The sequence below is a fragment of the Manacus candei genome, unplaced genomic scaffold, assembly GCF_025592945.1.
Source record: "Manacus candei isolate 608988 ecotype Guabito, Panama unplaced genomic scaffold, ASM2559294v1 h1tg000167l, whole genome shotgun sequence".
Lineage (NCBI taxonomy): Eukaryota > Metazoa > Chordata > Aves > Passeriformes > Pipridae > Manacus > Manacus candei.
The window spans coordinates 216197-237605 of NW_026138215.1; the positions used below are offsets into that span (position 1 = coordinate 216197).

General features: G+C 64.8%; 5 protein-coding genes across 7 annotated transcripts; 3 read left to right on the forward strand and 2 right to left on the reverse strand.

Moving 5' to 3' along the window:
- The first annotated feature begins 1444 nt into the window (after positions 1-1444).
- Positions 1445-3287, forward strand: LOC127463656 (uncharacterized). The gene is made up of 5 exons (XM_051773389.1): positions 1445-1700; positions 1840-1954; positions 2413-2492; positions 2781-2875; positions 2973-3287. The coding sequence occupies exons 1-5, from the start codon at positions 1450-1452 to the stop codon at positions 3119-3121; spliced, it is 690 nt and encodes a 229-aa protein (XP_051629349.1). The 5' UTR covers positions 1445-1449; the 3' UTR covers positions 3122-3287.
- A 432-nt stretch (positions 3288-3719) lies between these two features.
- Positions 3720-6523, reverse strand: MTFP1 (mitochondrial fission process 1). Of its 2 annotated transcripts, XM_051773391.1 has the most exons (4): positions 6370-6523; positions 4707-4834; positions 4412-4635; positions 3848-4057 (listed from the first exon to the last, which is right to left on the reverse strand). In XM_051773391.1, exons 1-4 carry the CDS (start codon positions 6506-6508, stop codon positions 3982-3984), a joined length of 567 nt encoding a protein of 188 aa, XP_051629351.1. In that variant the 5' UTR covers positions 6509-6523; the 3' UTR covers positions 3848-3981. The 2 variants fall into 2 exon arrangements, with proteins under 2 accessions (XP_051629352.1, XP_051629351.1); XM_051773392.1 differs by lacking the exon at positions 4412-4635 and having other exon boundaries at positions 3720-4057.
- Positions 6524-7024: 501 nt separating this feature from the next.
- On the reverse strand, positions 7025-12706 carry SEC14L2 (SEC14 like lipid binding 2). 2 transcript variants are annotated; one of them, XM_051773370.1, is made up of 12 exons: positions 12593-12706; positions 10886-10961; positions 10748-10791; positions 10502-10561; positions 10214-10282; positions 8947-9042; positions 8710-8770; positions 8552-8635; positions 8306-8412; positions 8090-8229; positions 7831-8000; positions 7025-7381 (listed from the first exon to the last, which is right to left on the reverse strand). In XM_051773370.1, exons 1-12 carry the CDS (start codon positions 12644-12646, stop codon positions 7230-7232), a joined length of 1113 nt encoding a protein of 370 aa, XP_051629330.1. In that variant the 5' UTR covers positions 12647-12706; the 3' UTR covers positions 7025-7229. The 2 variants fall into 2 exon arrangements, with proteins under 2 accessions (XP_051629330.1, XP_051629329.1); XM_051773369.1 differs by having other exon boundaries at positions 7027-7381; positions 10214-10402.
- A 715-nt stretch (positions 12707-13421) lies between these two features.
- On the forward strand, positions 13422-15229 carry LOC127463647 (uncharacterized). Its single transcript, XM_051773367.1, has 4 exons — positions 13422-14876; positions 14938-15020; positions 15128-15169; positions 15212-15229. The coding sequence occupies exon 1, from the start codon at positions 13427-13429 to the stop codon at positions 14528-14530; it is 1104 nt and encodes a 367-aa protein (XP_051629327.1). The 5' UTR covers positions 13422-13426; the 3' UTR covers positions 14531-14876; positions 14938-15020; positions 15128-15169; positions 15212-15229.
- Positions 15230-16483: 1254 nt separating this feature from the next.
- RNF215 (ring finger protein 215) lies at positions 16484-20948 on the forward strand. Its single transcript, XM_051773378.1, has 10 exons — positions 16484-16774; positions 17312-17443; positions 17923-17994; positions 18068-18153; positions 19034-19088; positions 19331-19435; positions 19518-19634; positions 19772-19909; positions 20064-20166; positions 20285-20948. Exons 1-10 carry the CDS (start codon positions 16499-16501, stop codon positions 20305-20307), a joined length of 1107 nt encoding a protein of 368 aa, XP_051629338.1. The 5' UTR covers positions 16484-16498; the 3' UTR covers positions 20308-20948.
- Positions 20949-21409: the final 461 nt, after the last annotated feature.

Sequence of the window (21409 nt, forward strand, 5' to 3'; positions counted from 1 at the left end):
GGGACCAGGACTAACTGGTGGATATGGGGCCATGCTCAGGACCACCTGCAGGATCAGTCTGAGTGGTGAGAGTGGGACTGTGGGACAGAACAGGAACTGGGCAGTGGGCAGAGACCCCTGTGGTGGGACTGGGAAGGTGTGAGGGGTAGGAGCAGCCCCAGGTGTAGGGCTGCCGCTGACTGCAGAGAGGGTCAACAAAGCCCCCAAACCCATCAGTGCCAGCTGGGGCCCATTTGCACCCAGCCCTGGTCCTTAAAGACCCCCAGGTGGTGGGGTGGGGGTTGCTGCTCACTGGGGATGGAGCTGTGCTGGTTGCTGCTGCTGTGTGGGGCTGTGCTGGGGGTGGCAGGTGAGTGGGGCTGGGAACACCCTCGGTCCCCTCACTGGTTGTGCTGGGGAGGTGGGTGGTGGGTGCCCTTGGCTTTGCCCTGTGCTGGTCACCTGGACCTGCTGGTGCAGGTTGTCCTGGTGGAGAGGAGCCTTCCTGAAATGACCCCAAGCTTTGTGGATGTGTGGCTGGGACAAGGGGCCTGCTGGGAGCTCCCTCAGGTCCCAGCAGGTCTGGGAGGCTTGGGAAGGGTAGCAAAGGCTCCAGTGGGGTCTGTGGCTGCTGGCAGTGGTCTCCCCACCCCATGAGCAGCTCCTGGTCTGTCCCCAGCCCCGGTCAAGCGCTGGGACTGCTCCATCCTGCCTCGGCATGGAGGAGCCCCTGATGGGCTCCTGGGTGCTCTGCCCACCTTTATGCTGCTGTCACCTGCCCCCCACGAGTCCTGGGGACACCTGAGGACCTGGGTGTCCCTGCTGTGTCTGGGACATGCTGCTGCTGGCTTAGCCCTCCCTTTGCTGCAGGGACCACTGTGGTTCCAGCTACCTCAGAGCCCCCCAGTCACATGGTGACAGCTCCGGTGGTGTCCTCAAACACGGGGACATGGGAGGTTCCTCCTCACCCCAGCTCTGAGGAGCCCATCATGAACTTCACCCTGAGGCTCCTGGATGGTGAGTGCTTTGGGGGTCATGGGGGACAACCTTTGGGGGTAGACCATGGGATGGGTCCAGCCAAGACCCCTGGGTTCAATCAGCAGCACCCAGTGGGTTCTCCTGGCTGGCCTCAGCATTAGGACCACCAGGAGAAGGTGCCTGTCCCTGCAGGAGCTCCCTCCATCTTGTGGAGGGTGTAGAGCTTTGGATGGCAGGGCTTTAAGATGTTCCTAATCCTGGGTCTGATACAACAACGGGATTTTGGGGGTCAGCTCTGACCCTGATGGGGCCTGACATGGTCCCTCTCAGCTCCATGGGGGGGTCCAGGAAGGTGCTGCAGCTCTGGAGAGCAGGGGAGCCAGGCTGGGGGGACAGAGCCAAGACAGCCCTTGGCTTCCAGGTATGGGGTGGGCTCTGAAATGGGGGAGCTGCAGGGATGGAGGCCAAGACACTGGTGGGGGGTGATCTGGGATGTGCCTGGTGTCCCTGTCTCTGGTGGGACAGGTTTGGGGGTGTCACACTGAACCCACACTCCCCTCAGGGGACCCCAGTGCCACGGGGCAGCCACTGGTGCTCAGCCCCAGCTCTGCCATCCATCTGGAAGCCAGTGTCCACTTCAGTCCCAGCTTCTCCATGAAGATCCACGTGGACCAGTGCTATGGGACCATCATGGAGCAGCCAGGACGTTCCAGGAGGGTCTTTATGGTGGTGAACAGCCAGGGGTCAGTGCTGGTGGGGTGGGAAGTGGGGACCCTTTCTTCTACAGGCACCCTGTGGTCCTGCACGGCCTCCTGATGGGAGGGGGTTGTCCAGGGCCTGGAGACAGCCAGGAAATGTCCCTGTGTCACTCCCCTGCCACAGATGCCTGCACGGGGAGAAGCTGGGAAGTGTGTCTGTCCAGCACTGGAGAGGGGAGTCTGCCCTCCAGCTCTCCATCCTGGCCCCCACACTGGAGGGTGAGACTGAGGAGGAGGAGGTGAGGTCAGGGAGATGCCCTGGTGGTGGGGTGGAGGTCCCATGGAGGGGGATGACCTGGGGGTCCTAAAGCACTGTCTCTGCTGGGGTGGTCTTGGAGGAAGGTTGGGTGGGAAGAGAGTGAAGTCCCCGAGGAAGGACATGGTGGGATGGAGGTCCCACGGAGAGGGATGACCTGGGGGTCCCAAAGCACTGCCTTGCCAGGGGCATTGGGGTGGTCTCAGCCCCACAGGGTGGAGCGGGAGGAGAGCAGGGTCCCTGAGGAAGGAAGAACATAGTGGGATGGAGGTCCCATGGAGGGGGATGACCTGGGATTCCCTAAGCACTGCCCCTCCTGCGGCATCCAGCTCCTTCCTGAGGCATCCAGCTCCCTGCTGGCATGGTCTCAGCCCCCCTGGGATTGGAGGGGAGGAGAGCAGGGTCTCCAAGGAAGGACACAGCAGGGGGGTGTCCTGGCAGGTCTACGTGCACTGCTTGCTGACAGCGTGGGGACAAGGACACGCCATCAGGTCCTGCTTCTACAGCCACACCACGGCCAGGTACGCTGGGTGCTGGAGCACTCGTGGGTGTGTCGGGAGCAGAACCCACTGGTCACGGGGACCCACCTGGGGGGCAACCAGGTCACCCCACTGCAGGCTGGATGCCACCTCTTCTCTGATGGCAGCTGGTGGCATCATCACAGGTCCAAGCACCCTCACGGTGCAGATGAATTAGGGAGGTGTTCGGAGTCACCCGGAGGACACCTTCTCTGGGGTGGCACCATGTGGGTCTTGTGCTGGAGTATGAGGACCCCTAGACCATCCCCCCAGCTCTGTCCTCTCCCCCAGCTGGCACAACGCAGAGGACCCTTCCTGGAGTGCCCAGTGCCACTGCTGTGACACCAGCTGTCCCCGCGGTGACACCCTCCCAGGACACCTGCCAGGTAGCGGGGGTGGGACACCGTGACTCCACGTTGTTCTGGGGTCTTGGGAGGAGCTCGTGGGCCTGGGATGGGCTGTATTTGCCATGTCCTCCCACAGCATTCCCAGGTGAGGGGACACTCCACCGGGAGACAGTTGGACCAGTGCTGGTGCAGAAGGAGAAGGTGCCGTGGTACGAAGGTGAGGGACACCCCAACCCTCTCCCATGTCCCCAAACCTCCCTCCCCAAGTGCTGGACCACCCAGTGACCCCCCCACTGGTGTGTTTTCTGCTGTCCCCAGGGCCATGCCACACCATGAAGAGGTTCCTGCTGGCCGGGCTGGCCCTGGCGGGCAGTGCCGTGGTGGTGGTCGCCGCGGTGGGGGGGCTGCTGGGGCTGGCCCTGACCACCTGGCGCCTGGGCACGCGCCGGCGGGGACAGCGGCCACCGAGGCAGAGGTCTCCCTTCCAGGCTGAGCTGCAGAGCGTGGTGGGGGCCCTGGTCCTCAGGGAGACAGGGAAACGGGGCGAGGTGGGACCAGACCCCCTTTCTCCACAATAAACGTGGCTTTGTTTTCTCTACAGCTTCTCCTGGTGGTAGTGTGTGGATGCCACCATGGGATGGGGACGTGCCACTACACTGACAAGCCATATCTGCTCCAGGTTCCTCTGGGTACCTGGAGATGTGACTTCCAGGTGTGGTGGCACAGTCCCAGGCTGTGGTGCTGAAGCTGGGGGGATTTTGGGTCCCTGGATACCATGGACATGGTGGCAGCTCCTTAGGGTGACAGTCTGCAGGATGTCCCATGAGGCTGTGGAGAGATGGAGGGGCTACATGGTGGGGCCATCAGGGCTGCTCTGGGCAAGTGAAGACCCCCTGTCCCAGGGTGGAGATCCCCAAGATGGGTTGGGTCCCAGCAGACCCACGTGTCCTCCCAGGAGGGCGCACGGCTCCGGCCCAGCTGTGGTGGCACCTGAGCATCACCCAGCAGGGCTCACGTTTGAAATGGTTTATTAGGACCAGTGTGGGGCAGAGCAGCCGCCCCGGGGTCATCACTGGAGCGAGGGGTCACAGTAGGTGGGTCACAGCAGTGCCTCGGTTTCCCAGCGTGTGCAGGGCTGGAGGGGCTCAGTGGGGTGTCGGGGGCTCTCCTGGTGTCCCGTAAAGCTTGCGGAGGCTGGAATCCATCAGGAAATCCACAGTCCTGCGGCAGGAGAGGGGACAGTGGGGGGGGTCTCAGGGAGGTCCCTGTGGTACTGGATGTGATGGGGGATGGGTGGGGCTGTCCCTAATGACCCCAAGACACCAGCCCCACCAAAACAAGGCTTAGCACAGCTTCAGTGTGCTAATCCCAGCTCAGCTCTGGGTAATCCCCATCCTGACAGGGACGTGTCCTTGCTGGACTCCAGCAAAGCCCCTTTGGGGTGGAGACACCCCCCCCAGCGCCCCATGCTCCCAGCCCCAAGCCCACACTGAGACAAGTCACGTTCCATCCCTCGGATGCAGGGATGGGGTGGTGGCACCCGCCTGCCCCCCCGCCCACGGGTGTCCCCGATACCTGTCGATGGGGGTGATGATGAGGGGGATGGCCGCCAGCCCCAGGGCGGTGGTGGCCCAGCGGCGCAGGGGCAGGGGCCAGCGGGTCAGGGTCCCCAGCAGGGCCAGCGAGGCGGCGCAGAGCCGGTTGATGGTGAAGCCGGGGATGGCCACCGAGGCCAGGCCCTGCCACACGAAGGTGTCCACCACGGCCACCCCCACCCGCGTGGGGTCCTGCGCGTGGGCCTGGGGGGACACGGGGGTCAGCGGGGGTCAGTGGGGTGGGTGGGGGTGGGTGGGGGTGGGGTGGCACTCACGGTGGCAGCTCTCCGGCCCTTGTCGATGGCGTCGGCGGTCACGTAGGCAGTGGCCACGCCGTAGCTGGCCCACACCACCGGCACCGGCACCAGCGCGCGGAACGACTCGCCCACCTCGTTGGCGTAACCTGGGGGGCACGGGGGGGTCAGCACGGACAGGGACAGGCTGTATACCCATGTCACCGCTCCAAAGTGTCCCTCTGTCCTCCCTCGGTGTCCCTATGTCACTGTAAGCAGAGGTGGATCCTGCATGGAGGGATTTGGAGCAGCTGGGTCTCCTTGGACCCCACTGCCACCAGACAGCTGGGCTGGGGGTGACCAGTGACAGGGCCCAGAGCCCAGTGCCCGTACTGGTGCCTGTGACTGGTGTCCAGTGCCTGTGACTGGTGCCCAGTGCTGGCATCAGTGCCCAGTGCCAGTATTGGTGTCTGTGACTGGTGCCCAGTGGCAGTACTGATGTGTGTGACTGGTGCCCAGTGCTGGTATCAGTGTCTATGACCAGTGCCCAGTGATAGTAACTGGGTTCTGGTCCCCAGTGTCTGTGGATGGTCCCGGTGGATGGTCCCAGTGCCCAGTACAGGTGCTGGTGCCCAGCACGAGTGACAATGATGGGTATCTGGTGCTGGTGACAGGTTGTGGTGCTGCTCTGCAGTGCTGGTACCCAGTGTGCAGTGCCAGTGCTCAGTGCTGGGGTGGGGTGCTGATACCCAGTACCCTGGGTCAGTGCTGGGGGTCAGCGTCCTGTGCAGTGCCCAGTACATGGTGCTGGGTGTCAGTGCCCAGTTTCTGGTGTGGTGCCTGGTGCTGGTACCCAACACAGTGCCTGGTACCTGTGCTGCACGTCTGTCGGTGCCCTGTTGTGCCCAGCAACCAACATCAGTGCCTGGTTCCTCCTGTCAGGAACACCCAACACCAGATGTCAGTACCCAGTGACATCGTGCAGTTCCTGCTGCCCTGTGACAGCAGCTGACAGCCGGTGCCAGTGTCCAGTGCCAGGACCCCACACCCACTGTCAGTGCCCCCTGCCCCGGGTGCTGGCTCCCGATGTCAGGGCCCAGTTCCCAGTGTCAGTGCCCTGTGCCATTGCTCAGTACCCCATGTCAGTTCTTGGTGTCAGTGCCTGCTGCTGGTGCCCTGTGACAGTACCCTGTACCCAATGGCAGTACCCGGTACTGGTTCCCGCTGTTGTGCCCAGTGCTGGTGCTGGGTATCATGCCCTGTTTCCTGTGTCAGTGCCTGTTTCCCACTGCTGGTACCGGGTATCAGTGCCCTGGTTCCCAGTGCTAGTACCCAGGGCCAGTGCTCAGTTCCCGGCATTCCTGCAGCTCCTGGTGCTGGTACCCAATCTCAGCCCACAGTTCCCGGTGTCAGTGCCCGGTGCCGGTACCCAGTTCCCGATGTCAGTGCTCAGTGTCAGTGCCCCGTTCCCGATGTCATACTCAATGTCAGTGCCCGGCTCCCGGTGTCATACTCAATGTCAGTGCCCGGTTCCCGGTGTCAGTGCCCGGCTCCCGGTGTCATACTCAATGTCAGTGCCCGGCTCCCGGTGTCAGTGCTCCGTGTCAGTGCCTGTTCCCGGAGTTCCCGCCGGTGCCGGTCCCCCGTGCCTGTGGGTGCCCGGTGTCCCCCCGCGCCTGTCGGTGCCCGGTGTCCCGGAGCTCACCCATGTATCGGACCCACGTGTCCCGGTACACGTCCTGCTCCGCCGCCCCCATGGCGCCCGCCGCTCCCGCCGCATGCCCCGCCCCCTCCGCGGCCCCGCCCCGGAGCGTCACCGAACCCCGCCCCTCCCGCAACGTCATCAAGGCCCCGCCCCGTTGGGCCGCGAGATGGCGGTGGGGGCGGGGCCTTGCCGCGCACGTGACCTGCGGTCACGTGGTGGGGGCAGGAGGGGCAGTTATAGGGTGGGGGCAGCACTTATGGGGTTGGGACAGCAATTCTGAGCCTGGGGGGCAAGTTATGGGGTTGGGGGCAGTTATAGGATGGGGGCAGTTATAGGGTTGGAGCAGTTATTGGGGTGCAGCGGGGGAAGATCTGGGACTGGGGTGGCAATTCTGGGCCTGGGGGGCAGCAGGGGCAGTTATGGGTTTAGGGGGCAGTTCTCGGGCTGGAGGGTTAGTTGTGGGACCGGGGTGGGGCAGTAGGGGCAGTTATGGGGTTGGAGGTCGGTTATGGGGCTTTGAGGAAGTTTTGGGGCAGGTGGGCAGCAGGGGCAGATCTGGGGCTGGGGGGCAGCTGTGAGATTGGAGTGGCAGATCTGGCGCTGGGGGGCAGTTCTGGGCCCGAGGGCCACAAACCGGAGCAGACCCCGCTCAGTCCGTCCCTTTACTCCCCACCCCAGGCAGCAGCAGCAGTGGGTGGGCGCAGGACCCACGTAAGGCACAGAGATGGGGGGGGCTGCGGGCGCTCGGCCCCCTCCGGCCGCGCTCAGCCCTCCCCTCAGTCCGTCAGCTCCGGGGCTCAGCCCCGGCTCCGTCCTCCTCCGGGGGAGCTCCCGGCCATCCTGGGGTCCGGCGGGGGGGTCTATGGGCTGTGGTTCAGGGACACCTCGCCCAGCCGGTCCCCCAGCTGCTGGATCTGCTGTGCCGAGGCGGTGTCGGGCAGCAGCACCTCCACGGTGTAGCTCACCTTCTTGGAGTGGAGGAAGCTGTACGTGTTGTCGAACCGCAGCACGTCTGGGGGAGGGACGGGACGGGGGGTCAGGGACACGGGGGAGCACCCCGGGGTCAGAGACAGGGGGAGAGCACACCGGGGGTCAGGGAAGCAGGGGGAGCACCCCAGGGGTCCCCCCCAACACCCCAGGGTCAAGGACACACGGGACGCATCCCCTGAGGATCAGGGACACGGGGGAAGCACTCCTCGGGGGTCAGGGATATGGGAGGAGCACCCTGGGGGGCAGGGATATGGGGGGAGCACCCTCAAGGGCCAGGGACATGGAGAGCACCTCGGTGGTTCCCCCCAGCATCCCCGAGGGTCAGGAACACGGGGGGAGCACCCTGGGGGATCAGGGACATGGGGGGAACACCCCGGGGGTCCCCCGCAGCACCCCGGGAGTCAGGGACACGGGGGAAGAACCGCCGAGGGTCAGGGGCACGGGGAGCACCCCGGGGCCGGGGTCACTCACAGATGCCGGGCGTGGAGCAGGTGAGGGAGCCGTCCTCAGGCACCATGTGGGCGTTGTAGCGCTGGTTGGGGAGCACCTCGGTCATGTCGCCCGCCCGCTGCCGCTCCCCGATCTTGGTCTTCATGTACACCCCGAAACCCACGTCGGCGCCCTCCGAGCGGAACTGCCACCTGCGCCGGGCACGGGGGGCCTGCGGTGGGCTGGGGGCACCGCCAGGGTGTCACCCCCTCCCCGCCCCGCGGCACGGAGCCCTGCTCACCTGAGCACGCAGCCGGGGAAGAGGATCTCGTACTCCACCTGGTGGGACGACCCCCGGTTGACCACCACCGAGTGCTCGTACTGCTGTGCCAGCTGGTCCCGCACGTAGTAGCTCTGCGGCACGTCCCCCCCGTAGTTGATCTGGGAGGGGATGGAGGATGTGGGCATGGGGGAACCACCTGGCACCCCTAAGTAATCCAGCAGGAGCCTCTCCTACCTTGCTGGAGCACTTGGGGTCCCCGTCGGGGTCCGTCATGGTGCCCCCGTACTCCACTGGGATCTGGTCAGGGTCGATGTACTTCTGCAGGACCTCCTTCCAGTTGGCTGGGGGGTGACAGTGGGTTTGGGGGGGCTGTGAGCCCCAGCCCAGCTGGGGAGCCCCCCGGGGTTGGAGTATCCCCCTGGGTGAGATGACAGCAGTGTCACCCCTGTTTTGGATGCTCCGAGGGGGGTCAGGACTCACATCCCAGCACCACGACCTTCTTGCGCGTGTCCTCGCTCAGGAAGTGCTTGACCAGGTTGTAGGCCACGGGGAAGATCTTGGGGGCTGGGGGTGGTGAAGGGTGTTAGAGGGGTGTCAGCACCCGGACAGGGGGAGCAGGGCCCCGGGGCTGAACTCACCCTTCACAATAAACAGGCGCTTGAGGGACTCCGGGAAGTTCTCCTCGAACATGGACAGGAGCTGCAGGAGGGGGTAGCTCAGGTCACCCATCCCATGCAGCCACCAGGACCCTCACCCCAAAATGCTGGGGGCTGCAGGGCACCGCAGGGACCTGCTCCTGCATCATCCCCAGGGCCAGGGCTCAGCCTGGATCCCTGTGGTCCCCCAGGGCAGTGGGATGGGCAGGAGCCCCTCACCTCCCCGTACGCCTCCACGGCTGGTTTCCAGAGGTGCTTCAGGCCCAGGCCCTCGCAGTCGTAGATCATCATCACCATCTCCACCTTCTTGCCCAGCTGGGGCAGGAGGATGGGGGGAATTAGGCAAGGGGGTTCAGGGATGGGGTGGTCCCTGACAGGCTGGTCCCCTCCAGCCACAGCCTCCTCCCAAGTGTTGGTGTGTGGACAAGGGGCATCACGGGACCTGGGGGTCCCAGCTGGGACAGGGACATGGGCTGGGGGTCAGGAGCTTGTGAGGATAGATAGGACATGGATATATGGGGCTGGGCAGGACATTGAGTTGTGGGGATGGACCAGAGATGGACATATGAGGTTGGCAGGGACATGGTCCATAGTGGAGTGGACAGGACATGGACTTGTGGGGCCAAGGGGGATGGAATGACCTATAGGGCTGGTGAGTGAGGACACTGGTTGGTAGGTATGGACCAGAGATAGATGTATGAGGACATTGGGTTTGGGGGATGGACATGGACCCTGAGGACCTATAGGGCTGTGGAGGATAACGGCTGGTAGGGTTGGACAGGATGTGGACTTGTAGAGCTGTGGAGGACATTGGGTGGTGGAGATGGACAGGACATGGGCTGGCAGGGACACAGGCTGAGGGGGATGGACAGGACATGGACCTACAGGATATATAGGGCTGTCAAGGACATTAGATGATGGGGATGGACCAGAGATGGACATATCGGTCTGGAGAGGACATTGGGTGATGGAGAAGGCCCAGATGTGGACTTGTAAGGCTGGCAGGAACATGGACTGAGGGGGATGGACAGGGGATCCTGGATCTATAGGACCTATAGGGCTAGGGAGGACATTGGATGGGGGAGATGGACAGAACACAGACTCGTGGGGCTGGCAGGGATATGGACTGATGGATATGGACTGGACATGGGCTAATAGAGCTGGCGGACGAGGGCATTGGCTGGTAGGGATGGATCAGAGATGGATGTATGGGGCTGGGGAGAACATTGGGTGGTGGAAATGGACAGGACATGGGCTGATGGGGATGGACCAGGGATGGACAAGTGGGGCCGGGGAGGTTATTGGGTGGTAGGGATTGACCAGAGGTGGACTTATGGGGGATAGGACATGGACCTGTAGTGCTGGGGAGGATGCTGGCTGGGAGGGACGAACCAGATGTGGACTAGTGGGGCTGGCAGGGCCGTGGTGCCATGGGGCTGGTGGGCACAGGGCCTTTGTGGCCAGCAGGGCACAAGCAGGTGCCCACCTTTTGGGTCTGCTGCTCGCACTCGTGCCGCAGCACCTCGCAGTCCCGGAACTTGTTCTTGAGCAGGTCCTGCTTGGAGGCAGAGAAGAGCAGCCCCTTGGCGTCCAGCGGCCCGATGATCTCGTAGCACACCGGGCTGCCCTCGCGGTCGTAGCCACACATCCCCCCGGACATGTACTTGCGGATCACCTGCGGGAGCACGGGGGGCTCAGGGCACTGCACACCCCTGGGGGGGCTCAGGGGGACAGTCCCCTCCAGGGCCACGCCCCGGGGGCCAGGGACACCCACCTCAGGTGCCTCCCAGGCGATGATGTTTTCGGCGTCCATGCGCTTGCGGACCTCGAGGTGCTGGGGGGGGCAGAGTGAGCTGGGGTGAGGTTTGGGGACCCCATGGGACGGGGTGCATCCCATGGGCACGTCACCCTTGGGAGAGAGGGGCTGGGCTGATGGCCTGGGGTGCACTCTCCCATGCCAGGTATGTCCCATGCCAGGGGACAGCCTGAGGACACCCCAAAAGCGGGGTGCCCCTCTCACCTTGCGGAGCATCGCCTCCGCCTTGGGCAGGTCGAAGCAGCGCGCTGCAAGAGAGCAGAGAGCTCAGAGATCAGCCCCCCGCAGGACCCTCGGGAGTCTCCCAGCCCCCCCCAGGGATGCCCCACACTTTGGGGTTACCTCGGAGCCATTTCAGAAGGAAATAGTCGTCCTGAGCGGGCAGGGAGGGCAGCACGTCCTGCAGCTTCTCCCGGAACTGCGGGGACAAGAGGGACAGTTGGTGAAGGGGTCCCTGATCCCTCCCCAGAAAGCCCAAGGCTGGAGGTTTGTCCCCTCCTTGTCACCCCAAAAACCCCTCAGCCAAGACTGGGACATTCCCAGGGAAGGGTCACGCCGTGCCCTGTCCCTGGTGCCACCTGCAGCCGGGATCACCGGTCACCTCCTGGCAGGGGACTGTCCCCAGGCTGGCCACCAGCACCGGGTGTCCCCAGGCACTGGGTGTCCCAAGCCCTTGCACAAGGGTGTGAGTGTGGGCTGTCACCACCCACGGGAGCCAGGCTAACCGGTCCCCTCCAGTGACATCCTTTGGGATGGAGCCAGTCACTGTGCATCCCCCTGCTCCAGCGACCCCGCAGTGGGTCACAGCCCCCTGGTGCAGGCAGGAGGGTGTTGAGGTGCAGGACTGGGGGGGGTTGGGGGATCTGGGATCCCTTTCCATGTGGCCCCGCTCACCCAGGCCAGGCTGCGGCCCAAATCTCTGTACCAGCCGAGGCCCTTCCCTTAATGAGCCTGATTAGCTTATCTCCTGCTGAATTTAGGGGTAATTAAACCCGGGATTAGCTCCTTCACCCTGCTGGCGGACAGACGGGTTTGGCCACTCGCCTTCCTCTCCTGCTGGGGCATGGCTGGCACTGGGCACAGTTTGGGCTCTGTGCCCCACGCCTGCCCCTGCCCCCCATCCTGGCACCCAGCGGGGTCATCGCCCGCCCGTGGAGTTTGGCTGGGTCCGAAAGGCAGCGATAAGATAAAGGCTCAGGGATGCCTTTGTGGTTGGGGTACAGTGAACCCCAATAAAAGCTGGCACTCCACGAGGGGCTGGCAGAGGTGGGTGACAGTCACCAGTTCCTGGTCCCCCGAACTCTGCAGCAGGGCGGGAGGTTCCCCAGTCCCACGGGAAGGGTGGGAGAGGGAAATGGGGCTTGGCAGTGCCCAGTCCAGGGGGTCACCCAGGTGTCCCCACTGGGCAGCACCACAAGAGGCTCAGCCTGTGGGTTTGGGGTCCAGGGTGGGACAGAGGTGATAGGAAACCCCAGTCCCAGGGGTGCTGTGGTGAGGCAGGAGGTTCCCCAGTCCCGTGGGAAGGATGGGAGAAGGCCGGGGGGTCACCAGCGGGATGGTCCAAGCCAGCGGGATCCCCAGGACCCACCCGGGAGCCCCTGGTGGGCAGCACCATGGTGGGGCTCAGCCCGGGGGGTTGGGGTCTGGGATGGGGAGTGGAGGCAGTGGGAGCCCTCCTGGGCCGGGTTTGGGGTCTGGGGGCGATAGGAACTCCCCGAGTCCAGCGCAGTGATGATGCCTGTGGGTTTGGGATCCGGGATGGAGGAGCTGGAGGAGCGGAAGTCCCCCGGGGCCGGGAGTGGGAGTGATGCCGGTGGGATTGGGGTGCGGAGCCCCCCAGGACCGGGAGTAGGGGTGATGCCGGTGGGTTTGGGCTGCGGTTAGGGCGAGCAGAGCCCCGCGGGGCCGGGAGCGGGGGTGATGCCGGTAGGTTTGGGGTGCGGGGCGGGGGCGATGCCGGTGCCCGCGGCGGGCGGCGGGTGCGGGAGCCCATCGGGGCGACTCATCGCGGTCCCCCCGCAGCCCCCTGGCCCCCCCGCCCCGGCTCACCTGGGCCAGCACCTCCGCCTGCCGCGGGCTCAGGTCCCCGACGCGGCCGCTCATGGTGCGCTGCGGGCGGCTCTGCCCGGCCCCGGCGGCCGCGGAGCCTCCGAGCACCGCCCCGGGACCGCCCCCGCCCGCCCGGCCCGGCCCGGCCCCCCCGCACACCCCCGCGGCCTTGGACCCTGCCCGACCCCCGCCCGCACGGTCAGCGCCCGCCGCCGCCACGGGAGGGGGGACGGGGGTGATGGGCTTGGGGGTATAGGGGATATGGGGACACGGGGGGACTTGGGGCTGTAGGGGAGAGTGGGGGAATGTGGGGGCTGTAAGGGATATGAGGGACATGGGGTATGGGGGATATGGCGGGTATAGAGGGTAGGGGGGCTATAGGGGGCTTGGGGCACAGGGAGATATGGGGGCTATGGGAGACATGGAGCGGTGTGGGGGCGTGGGGAGGATGTGGGAAATGGAGGGGTCTAGGGGATATGGGGTCATGGAGAGGCTTAGGGGGCATGTGGGACATGAAGGGGTATGGGGGCTGTAAGGGGTATGGGGCCTCAGGGAACTTGAGGGTATGGGGCAGCTATAGGAGGTATGGGGGACACTGGGGGCTATAGGGGGCATGGGGAGTATAGGGGTATGGGGGACATGGGGGGGTATAGGGAGTATGAGGGCTTGGGGAGTATGAGGGGCATGGAAGGGATGAGGGTATGGGTCTGTGGGGGTTATGGAGGGTACAGGAGGGTGGGGATCCTCTGAGACTTTGGGGGGCACAGCAGGGCAGGGGGGTTGGGTGGGGCAGGTGTCAGGGAGAGGGGACAGGGATGGGGATAGGGATGGGAGATGGGGACAAGGGACAGAGGAGGGGACAGTGATGAAAAGTGGGGCAGGGGCCAGAGGTGGAGACAGGGTGAGAGCACAGGGCTGGGGGTCAGGGACTGGGGCAGGGTGTGCCAGGGAGAGGGGATGGGAACAGAGATGGGAGATGGGGACAGGGGACAGAGGGAGGGCTCAGGCACTGACTGGAGGACAGGGGATTGGGGGCAGAGGCACCACGGACATGGGGGTCACCCTCCCACTGCCAGTTCCTGGGTCCCCAGGGAGAGGGGACCTCCCCGAGGGGGGACCCCAGCCAGGAAGGGGGGCCTGGCCAGGAGAAGAGGTCTCTGCAGGTGCCACAGCCCCTGGCAATCACAGCCACTCTGGTCAGGGTCCAGAGCAGGGGAAGGTTCTCCTGTCCCCATTGTCCCCTCCAATGAGGCTGTGCATGTCTCGTGGAGCCGTGGATGTCCCATGGACCCCCATGTCCCCCACGGACACATGGATGTCCCATGGAGCGCTGCATGTCCAATGGAGCCATATGTGTCCCATGGAGCTGTGAATGTCCCATGGATGTCCAAGGATATCCCATGGAAGCATCCCTGTCCCATGAAACATGTCCCCTGGGGCTGTAGATGTCCCACAGAGCCATGTGTCCCCCACAGACCTGTGGATGTCTCATGGAACCACATGGAGCTGTGCATGTCCCAAGGACATGTCCCAAGGACATGTGCCATGGAGTCATATGTGTCCCTTAGGTCTGTGCATGTCCCATGGAGCCATGGATGTCCCATGGACCCATGGATGTCCCATGGAGCCATCCATGCCCCCTGGAACCACAGGAAGCCATCCATATCCCACAAACCTCTGGATGCTCCCCGGAGCCATTCACACCCCATGCATGTCCCTCGTGTGTCCCCTCCGTGGGGCAGCTCTGGCAGCAGCCACCTCCCAGGCCCTGTTTTGGTGTCCCTCCCCAAACCCACGCAGTCCTCCACACCGGTTCCCAGGCCGGCCGTGCCCATGGATGTTGTTTATGGCACAGCTGGCCCATCGCAATCGGAGTGTTTCGTGTGGTTAAACCGGCTCCTGTTCGGCCGTGGGAGGAGAACCGTGCCCAGCCTGTGATTAAACCCCCGCAGTTACGACACACCAGGGACACGGGGGACACGGGGACACGCCCAGACCCGTCCCACGGCACCCAGAGCTGGGTCCCACGGCCCCGAGCCCCGTCCCCAGTGTGGCCCCTGCCCAAAGCAGGTCAGCCCAGGCCCGTGCCGGGGCTAATCCAGCCAGCAAATCCTCCTGGTGGCACATGAGCTGGGCACACGTGGCAGGAGCTGGACCGAGAGTGTCTGGCACCAGCTGGGGTGGGGGTGTTGAGGCGTCAGGTGTGGGGGACAGTGGGGTTTTGGGGTACTCGGGTGTCAGTGTGTGTCCTTGTTGCCCAGGTTTGTGTCCCTGTCACCCCAGTGTGTGCCTGTGTCACCCAGGTGTGCCACCGTGTCACCCAGCTGTGTGTCCATGTCACCCAGCTGTGTGTCCCTGTTGCCCAGGTGTGCATCCACGTCACCCAGATGTGTGTCCCTGTCACCCAGGGTGTGCCTGTGTCACCCAAGTGTGTGTTCCTGTCACCCAGCTGTGTGTCCATGTCTCCCAGCTGCATATGCCTGTGTCACACAGGTGTGTGTCCCTGTCACCCACCTGCATGTCCATGTTGCTCAGGTGTATGTCCCTGTCACCCAGCTGTGTGTGCCTGTCACCCAGGTGGGTGTGCCTGTCACCCAGGTGTGTGTGCCTGTCACCCAGGTGTGTGCCACGGCTGTGGGTGCATGGATGGGGTGCTCATGTGTGCAGGGCTGTGTCCCTGTCCCCTCCTGGCTGTGTCCCCCAGAGCACACGTGTCCCTCTGTTCCCATGGTACCCCATGTGCCCCCACATCCACATGGAGATGGGCTGTGTGTCCATGCCTGTCCCTGTCTCTGCCTCTCCTTCTCCCTCTCCCTCTCCTGGTGTCAGTCACTTTACTGGTCCCAGAGTCCGTCTCTGTCCCTGTCCTGCTGCCTGTGCTGGTTCCTGTCCCTATCTCAGTCCCTGTCCCTCTCCCTATCCTGGTACCAGTTCCCATCCTGGTCCCAGCCTTAGTTCCTTCTCTCTCCTGCTCCCAGTCCCTGTCCCTCTCCTGCTCCCCATCCTCCTCCTGGTCCCCACCCCTGTTCCTGTTCCGGTCTCATTCCTCTCCTTGTCACTGCCCCGTCCCTGTCCCAGTGCCAGTTTCTGTCCCGGTCCTACCCCTTGTCCCAGTGCCAGTTTCTGTCCCGGTCCTACCCCTTGTCCCTGTGTCAGTCTCGATCCTGCTCCCTGTCCCTCTCCCTGTCCCCAGTGCCATTCCTGTCCCTGCCCTGTCCCGCTGCCCAGCCTGGTCTCAGCCCTTTTCCCCATCTCAGTCCTGGTCCCAGCTCCCTGTCCCTCTCCTGATCTCTGTTTTCATCCCTATCCCTACCCCTGTCCCGGTCCTTGTCCCTCTCCCAGTCTCAGTCTCTGCTCCTTGTCACTGTACTTCTTCTGGTCCACATCCTCATCCAGGTCCTCACCCCCTTCCCATCTCAGTCTCTGCCTCTATCCTTATCCCTATTCCCGTCCCCTGCCAGTGTCCCTATCCCTGTTCTGGTCCCTCTCCGTCTCCCTGTCCCCGGCCCATGTCCTGATTCCTATCCCCATCCCCATCCCCATCCCCATCCCCATCCCTATCCTCATCCCCATCCCCATCCCTATCCCTATCCCTATCCCCATCCCCATCCCCATCCCTATCCCTATCCCTATCCCTATCCCCATCCCCATCCCCATCCCCATCCCCATCCCCATCCCCATCCCCATCCCTATCCCCATCCCCATCCCTATCCCGGTCCCATTCCCGGTCCCATTCCCGGTCCCATTCCCGGTTCGGTCTCTCGGGCTCCCCCTGCCCGCGGCGGGCGGCGCGGAGGGTCCTCCCCGCCAGCAGGGGGCGCTGGGGGGCGGTGCGGCCATGGCGGCTGTGCGGGCGGTCCTCCCGTCCGGCAGGGGGCGCTGCGGCGCGGTGCGGGCGGTGCGGCCATGGCGGCGCTGCGGGCGGCCCTGCTCGCCCCGCTGCTGGCGCTGGGCCGGGCCGGGCCGGGCCCCGCCACCCCCGCAAGGGTCGAGGTGGCCGTGTCGGGGCCCAGGCCAGCGGGGCCGGAGCGGGACGGGGCCGGCGGCGGGGCCGCGGCGCCCGGCGGCTCGTACACGCTGCGTGGGGCCGTGCTGGGCGCGGGGGGAGGCGGGGCCGGGCCGGGCCGGGGGGGCCCGCGGGGGGAGCGGGAGGAGATGGAAATCCGCGGCCGCCTGGTGCTGGTGAGCGAGGGGGACCGGGAATGGGGCTGGGGGGGCGGGGGACACGGGCGAGGGACGGAGTGGGAGCGGTGGGTACTGGGGGGCACTGGGAGACATTGGGGGACCAGTGGGCATTGGGGGGCAGTGGGCAGTGGAGAGAGGGGCTGTGGGGCCTGGGCGGGAAGGATGAAGGGGAGCAGTGGGAACTGAGGGGCACTGGGAGACACTGGGGGGCAGTGGGCATTGGCGGGAGTTAGTGATCAATGTGCGAGGGAGGGGGATTGGTCTGAACTGGGGCAGTGGGCACGGGGGGTATCTTTGGGCACTGGGAGGGGAATGGGGAGTGTGGAGCAGTGGGATGTGGAGGGCACTGGGAGGCACTGGGGGTTGGTGTGAAGGCCAGGGGCACTGGGGGACACTGAGCAGTGAGGGGGTCTCGCTGCCTGGGGGTGCCCAGCAGAACAGGGGAGGTGCAGGCAGGGCCAGGCCCTGTCCCCTGTGCCACCCTGTGCTTTGGGGATGCCCATCCTGGCTGTCCTGGTCCCTGCCGTGCCCCAGGTGGGTGAGGCAGAGCCGGAGCTGGGCAGTGCTGACAGCTGGATTGGGGTGGTGCCCGTGGGCACCGAGGAGCCACCCGAAGGCCCCCGCGGGGCCAAGGAGGAGTCCTTTACCACCGCCGTTGTCACCAAGGTGACCTCCTGCTTGGCCCTGTCCCATCTGCCCATCTCTGTCCCCCCTGCCTGGTCCTGGTTCTCATTCTCTCTGCCCATCCCTGTCCCCTCTGCTGGCCCCTGTCCCCTCTGCCCATCCCTGTCACCTCTGCCAGCCCCTGTACCCTTTGCCCCTTCCCTGTCCCCTCTGCCCGGCTCTATCCCCTCTGCCCCTTCCCTGTCCCCTCTGTCCATCCCTGTCCCCTCTGCCTGGCCCTAGTCCTTGTTCTCTCTGCCTGGCCTGGGGGCTGCTGTGGTATTGGTGGGTCACAAGCCTTCAGAGGTGTCACTTGGGGTGTCTCCTCAGCAGATGTTGGGGGTTCTGGCTTGTGCTTGGTGCCAGGGGGGTCCTTGACAGGGCCCTTTTGGGTCCCCTGTGACCTCAAAGAGGCGTGGGGACAGGGGCTGGCAAGGGACACGCTGAGCTGCCCCCTGAGCGTGTCCCCACTGTCCCTGCAGATGAAGCGAGCCCTGGTGCTGGGGGCCTCGGCCCTGCTCATCCTAGCGCTGAACCAGAACGCCATCCGGGAGGTAGGGCAGTGCCTCTGGGGCGGCTGGGCCAGGGTCGGGCCCCCCTGATGGCTCTGCCCCCCTCCCCCTGCAGCTGGATGTGTCCCAGCTCCTCGCCAAGCCCGTCATCGTCATCCAGTCCTCTGACAACGTCACCAGGCTGCTGGGAGCGCTGCTGCGGTACGGGCTGGGCACTGCCTGTCCCTGCCTTGTCCCTGCCTGGGCCCTGCCTTATCCCTGCCTGGTCTCTGCCCTATCCCTGCCTGGTCCCTTCCCTATCCCTACCTGGTCCCTTCCCTATCCCTGCCTGGTCTCTGCCCTATCCCTGCCTGGTCCCTTCCCTATCCCTGCCTGGTCTCTGCCTTATCCCTACCTGGTCCCTTCCCTATTCCTGCCTGGTCCCTGCCTTGTCCCTGCCTGGGCCCTGCCTTATCCCTGCCTTATCCCTGCCTGGTCCCTGCCTTGTCCCTGCCTGGTCCCCCACCCATCTGCGATCCCCAGGGGCTGCCCTGGGGATCTCTTACCCAGCGTGTCACGTTTGCTGGGCTGGTGTTGCCTGCGCCGTGCCAGGCTGAGACATGTGTTTCCAGTGGGGGTTTGGGTCAGATCCAGCCCTTCCCCAGGGCTGGAGCCCTTCCATGGGTCCTCATATGGCAGCAGGGGTGACAGTGGCCTCAGCCGAGAGCTTTAGGACTCTCGGTACAAATTATGCAGCCTGGCTGGTTCTCGGCATGGCACTGGCATCCCCCAACACTTCTGGGGGTGTTTGTCCTCACCAGCTGCAGCAGTGGGACCCCCTCAGTCATCCTGACATGTGGGACATTGGGATTGCTGCCTTGGAGTCATGGATGAGGAAACTGAGGCACAGGGCTGGGAGGAAGAGCCCTGGGCAGGGTCACTGAGGGCTGGGCATGGTTGGGGAGGGAGTGTCTCGCTGTTACCTCCTGTGTGTTCCTCTGTTTCCCCTGGTCCCCATCTGGGAAGGGGTTGCTCCCTGGCATTGCGGTCTGTGCCCAGATCCTGCTGTGCCCCTGGAACTGACACTCCTTTTTGCTCACAGTGGGCTCCGGGCCACAGCAAAGATCACATACCAGGCGGTGCTGCTGGAGAACCTGGTATGTAGGTCCTTCCTCCTCCTCCTCTCTCCCAGTGGGAGGGCAGGGCATGGCTGTGCCCAGCCAAACTTGCCCGATGCACAGGGAGCAGCTGCAGGGCGCAGTGCCCAGCCCCACAGTGTTCCAGTGTCCCCGTGGGAGCGGGGCAGGTGGCAGTGCCACCGTTCCTCCTCCCGGAACACGTGTGCTCCTGTCACCGGACGCTGCCGTGGCCATCAGCAATGCCGTGTCCTGCCTTGCAGGGGGTGACCCTCACCCTGTGGTCCACGTGTGGCCTGTCCCGAGGGGGCCTCTACGGGGAGTGGCAGGGGGTCATCTGCCCCGGGGAGAGCAGCTCGCAGGTCCAGGTACGGCACCGGGGGGGTCCTGGTGGGGCCGGGAGCAGGGGGAGGTCTCCAGCTTAACCCCCCTGCCGTGCCATTCCCACAGAAGTACCTGCAGCAGCTGTGGAACACCATCCTGCTGATTGCCCTGCTGCTCTGCACCGGGGTCATGGTGCAGGCACAACGCCAGTCGCGGCAGGACCTGTCAGAGCGGGATGCTGAGGTGGGAACGTCCCCGCTGTGCCCTGTACCTGGGGCAGTGGCACGCAGACCTGCCCCTGCCCCCTGGCTCTGCCCCTGACCCCTGGCTCTGCCCCTGACCCCTGGCTCTGCCCCTGCCCCCTGGCTCTGCCCTTGCAGCTGGACCTGAAGCAGCACATTCGGCGGCGGCTGTTGGCGCTGAAAACCCGGCGGTACCACCCTGGGAAGCCGCCGCGGAGCCGGGCCTGTGAGATCGATAGCTGTGCTGTGTGCTTGGACCAGTTCCACAAGAGCCAGGTGGGACTGGGGGGCCTGGAGCCTGCCCTGGGGGCACTGGTGCTGGTGCCACCCTGGGATGAGGTGTCCCTGCCGGGTCCAGCTGTGTCCCTGTCGGGTCCAGCTGTGTCCCTGCTGGGTCCATTCACGTGTGCCCTCCCTTCCCTGCCGGCAGTGGCTGCGGGTGCTGCCCTGCTCCCACGAGTTCCACCGGGACTGTGTGGATCCCTGGCTCCTGCTGCAGCAGACCTGCCCCCTCTGCAAGCGCAACATCCTGGGTGAGAACTGCCATGGCACCTGGCCGGGACCCCTTGGTCACCCCGGGGTGTGGGCTGGGGAGCACTGAGAGCCCTCCAGGCTCCCTGTGCCATGGCTCTCCACCGTTCTCCCTTGCAGGGAACTGCTGCACGGACAGCTAGCGGGCCTGAGGACACTCCAGGGACAGACCCACGGCCACTCCGGGGAGAGGGAGGGGACAGGGGGTGCCCAGTGAGTGGCACCTGCTGCCAGAGCTGGGTCAGTGTGGCTGTGCCACCACAGCGCCCGGACACCAGAGGGAAGGACTCGGGGCTCTCTGATGGGTGTGAGTAGAGGGGTGGGAGGTCCAGATGGGCAGTGCCGGATAGGGAAGCTACGGGGGCACCCATGGGTGTAACAGGGTGGGAGCTGGGGGCAGGGAGAGTCCTGACCCTGCCACCCTTACCCTGCTCATGGGAATTTTTCTAAGTCTTGGGTTTTTTGTCTATTTGCTGGTGGCCATGGCAGGGTGGGCAGAGCCCGGCTGTGGCACCAGCCCCTCGGGGAGGTGGGGTACAGACCTGCCAGGGCTGGGGCTGGCAGGACTGCGGGGTGACCCATGGCCCTGCTGTGGGAGGGCAGGGGGCAAGGATGCTTTATTTATAGTAACTTATTAGAAAGGATGGCACGAGTCGCTGCAGAGCCACCACTGGGCTCCTCTCACCCAACATGTGAGTGGGGACATGCCATGAGCCCTGCCTGGCTCCTGCCCCACAGGCTGCAACGTGGCACATGTCCATCCCTATTAAACACAGAGCAAAGACTGGCTGTGTGGCTTGTGTGGGGCTCATGGGGCAGCTGGGAGGTTATGGCCAGCCTGTGCCAGTGCCTCGGTAGTCCCCAGCCCCTCTGGGTGCTCATGGAGTGAGGAATGACTTTTCCAAGCTGTGGCTGTGCTGGTGGGCCAAGAGCGGCTGGGATTCCTTCAGCCCAGCCGAGCTCTGCCTTCCTCTTCCAAGTGTGGCCACATCTCAGTCCCCTCTTGGGAATGGTTCCTGGCAGGAACTAACACACACAGTGCCCAGGCATTGGCACGGGCAGGGCTGTGCTGGGGCCTCCAACAGCAGTGTAGCCAAGGGTGACTGAGCTCCAGCGCCCAGGAACGTCCCTGGAGCAGCTCCACAAGGAACAGGCAGAGCCCGGGTTTCCCAAGGGAATGTGCATTCCTGACGCACAAAGACCTGGTAACAAGATCCCCCTGGGCAGGGCAGGTGGCTGCTCCTG

What these genes read in the sequence shown, in the direction of transcription:
- MTFP1 (XM_051773391.1), bottom strand. Translation starts at nt 6,508, where the DNA reads ATGACGTTGCGGGAGGGGCGGGGTTCGGTGACGCTCCGGGGCGGGGCC. An exon ending in CACGTGGGTCCGATACATGG is followed by an intron (nt 4,835 to 6,369) that starts GTGAGCTCCGGG and finishes CGTGCCCCCCAG; the next exon opens with GTTACGCCAACGAGGTGGGC. An exon ending in ATCATCACCCCCATCGACAG is followed by an intron (nt 4,058 to 4,411) that starts GTATCGGGGACA and finishes CTCCTGCCGCAG; the next exon opens with GACTGTGGATTTCCTGATGG.
- LOC127463647 (XM_051773367.1), top strand. Translation starts at nt 13,427, where the DNA reads ATGGGGACAAGGGACAGAGGAGGGGACAGTGATGAAAAGTGGGGCAGG.
- LOC127463656 (XM_051773389.1), top strand. Translation starts at nt 1,450, where the DNA reads ATGTGCCTGGTGTCCCTGTCTCTGGTGGGACAGGTTTGGGGGTGTCAC. An exon ending in GTGAGACTGAGGAGGAGGAG is followed by an intron (nt 1,955 to 2,412) that starts GTGAGGTCAGGG and finishes GTGTCCTGGCAG; the next exon opens with GTCTACGTGCACTGCTTGCT. An exon ending in TACAGCCACACCACGGCCAG is followed by an intron (nt 2,493 to 2,780) that starts GTACGCTGGGTG and finishes CCTCTCCCCCAG; the next exon opens with CTGGCACAACGCAGAGGACC.
- RNF215 (XM_051773378.1), top strand. Translation starts at nt 16,499, where the DNA reads ATGGCGGCGCTGCGGGCGGCCCTGCTCGCCCCGCTGCTGGCGCTGGGC. An exon ending in CGGTGCTGCTGGAGAACCTG is followed by an intron (nt 19,089 to 19,330) that starts GTATGTAGGTCC and finishes CCTGCCTTGCAG; the next exon opens with GGGGTGACCCTCACCCTGTG. An exon ending in ACCAGTTCCACAAGAGCCAG is followed by an intron (nt 19,910 to 20,063) that starts GTGGGACTGGGG and finishes CCCTGCCGGCAG; the next exon opens with TGGCTGCGGGTGCTGCCCTG.
- SEC14L2 (XM_051773369.1), bottom strand. Translation starts at nt 12,646, where the DNA reads ATGAGCGGCCGCGTCGGGGACCTGAGCCCGCGGCAGGCGGAGGTGCTG. An exon ending in AGGCGGAGGTGCTGGCCCAG is followed by an intron (nt 10,962 to 12,592) that starts GTGAGCCGGGGC and finishes TTGTCCCCGCAG; the next exon opens with TTCCGGGAGAAGCTGCAGGA. An exon ending in GAAGGTCGTGGTGCTGGGAT is followed by an intron (nt 8,413 to 8,551) that starts GTGAGTCCTGAC and finishes GTCACCCCCCAG; the next exon opens with CCAACTGGAAGGAGGTCCTG.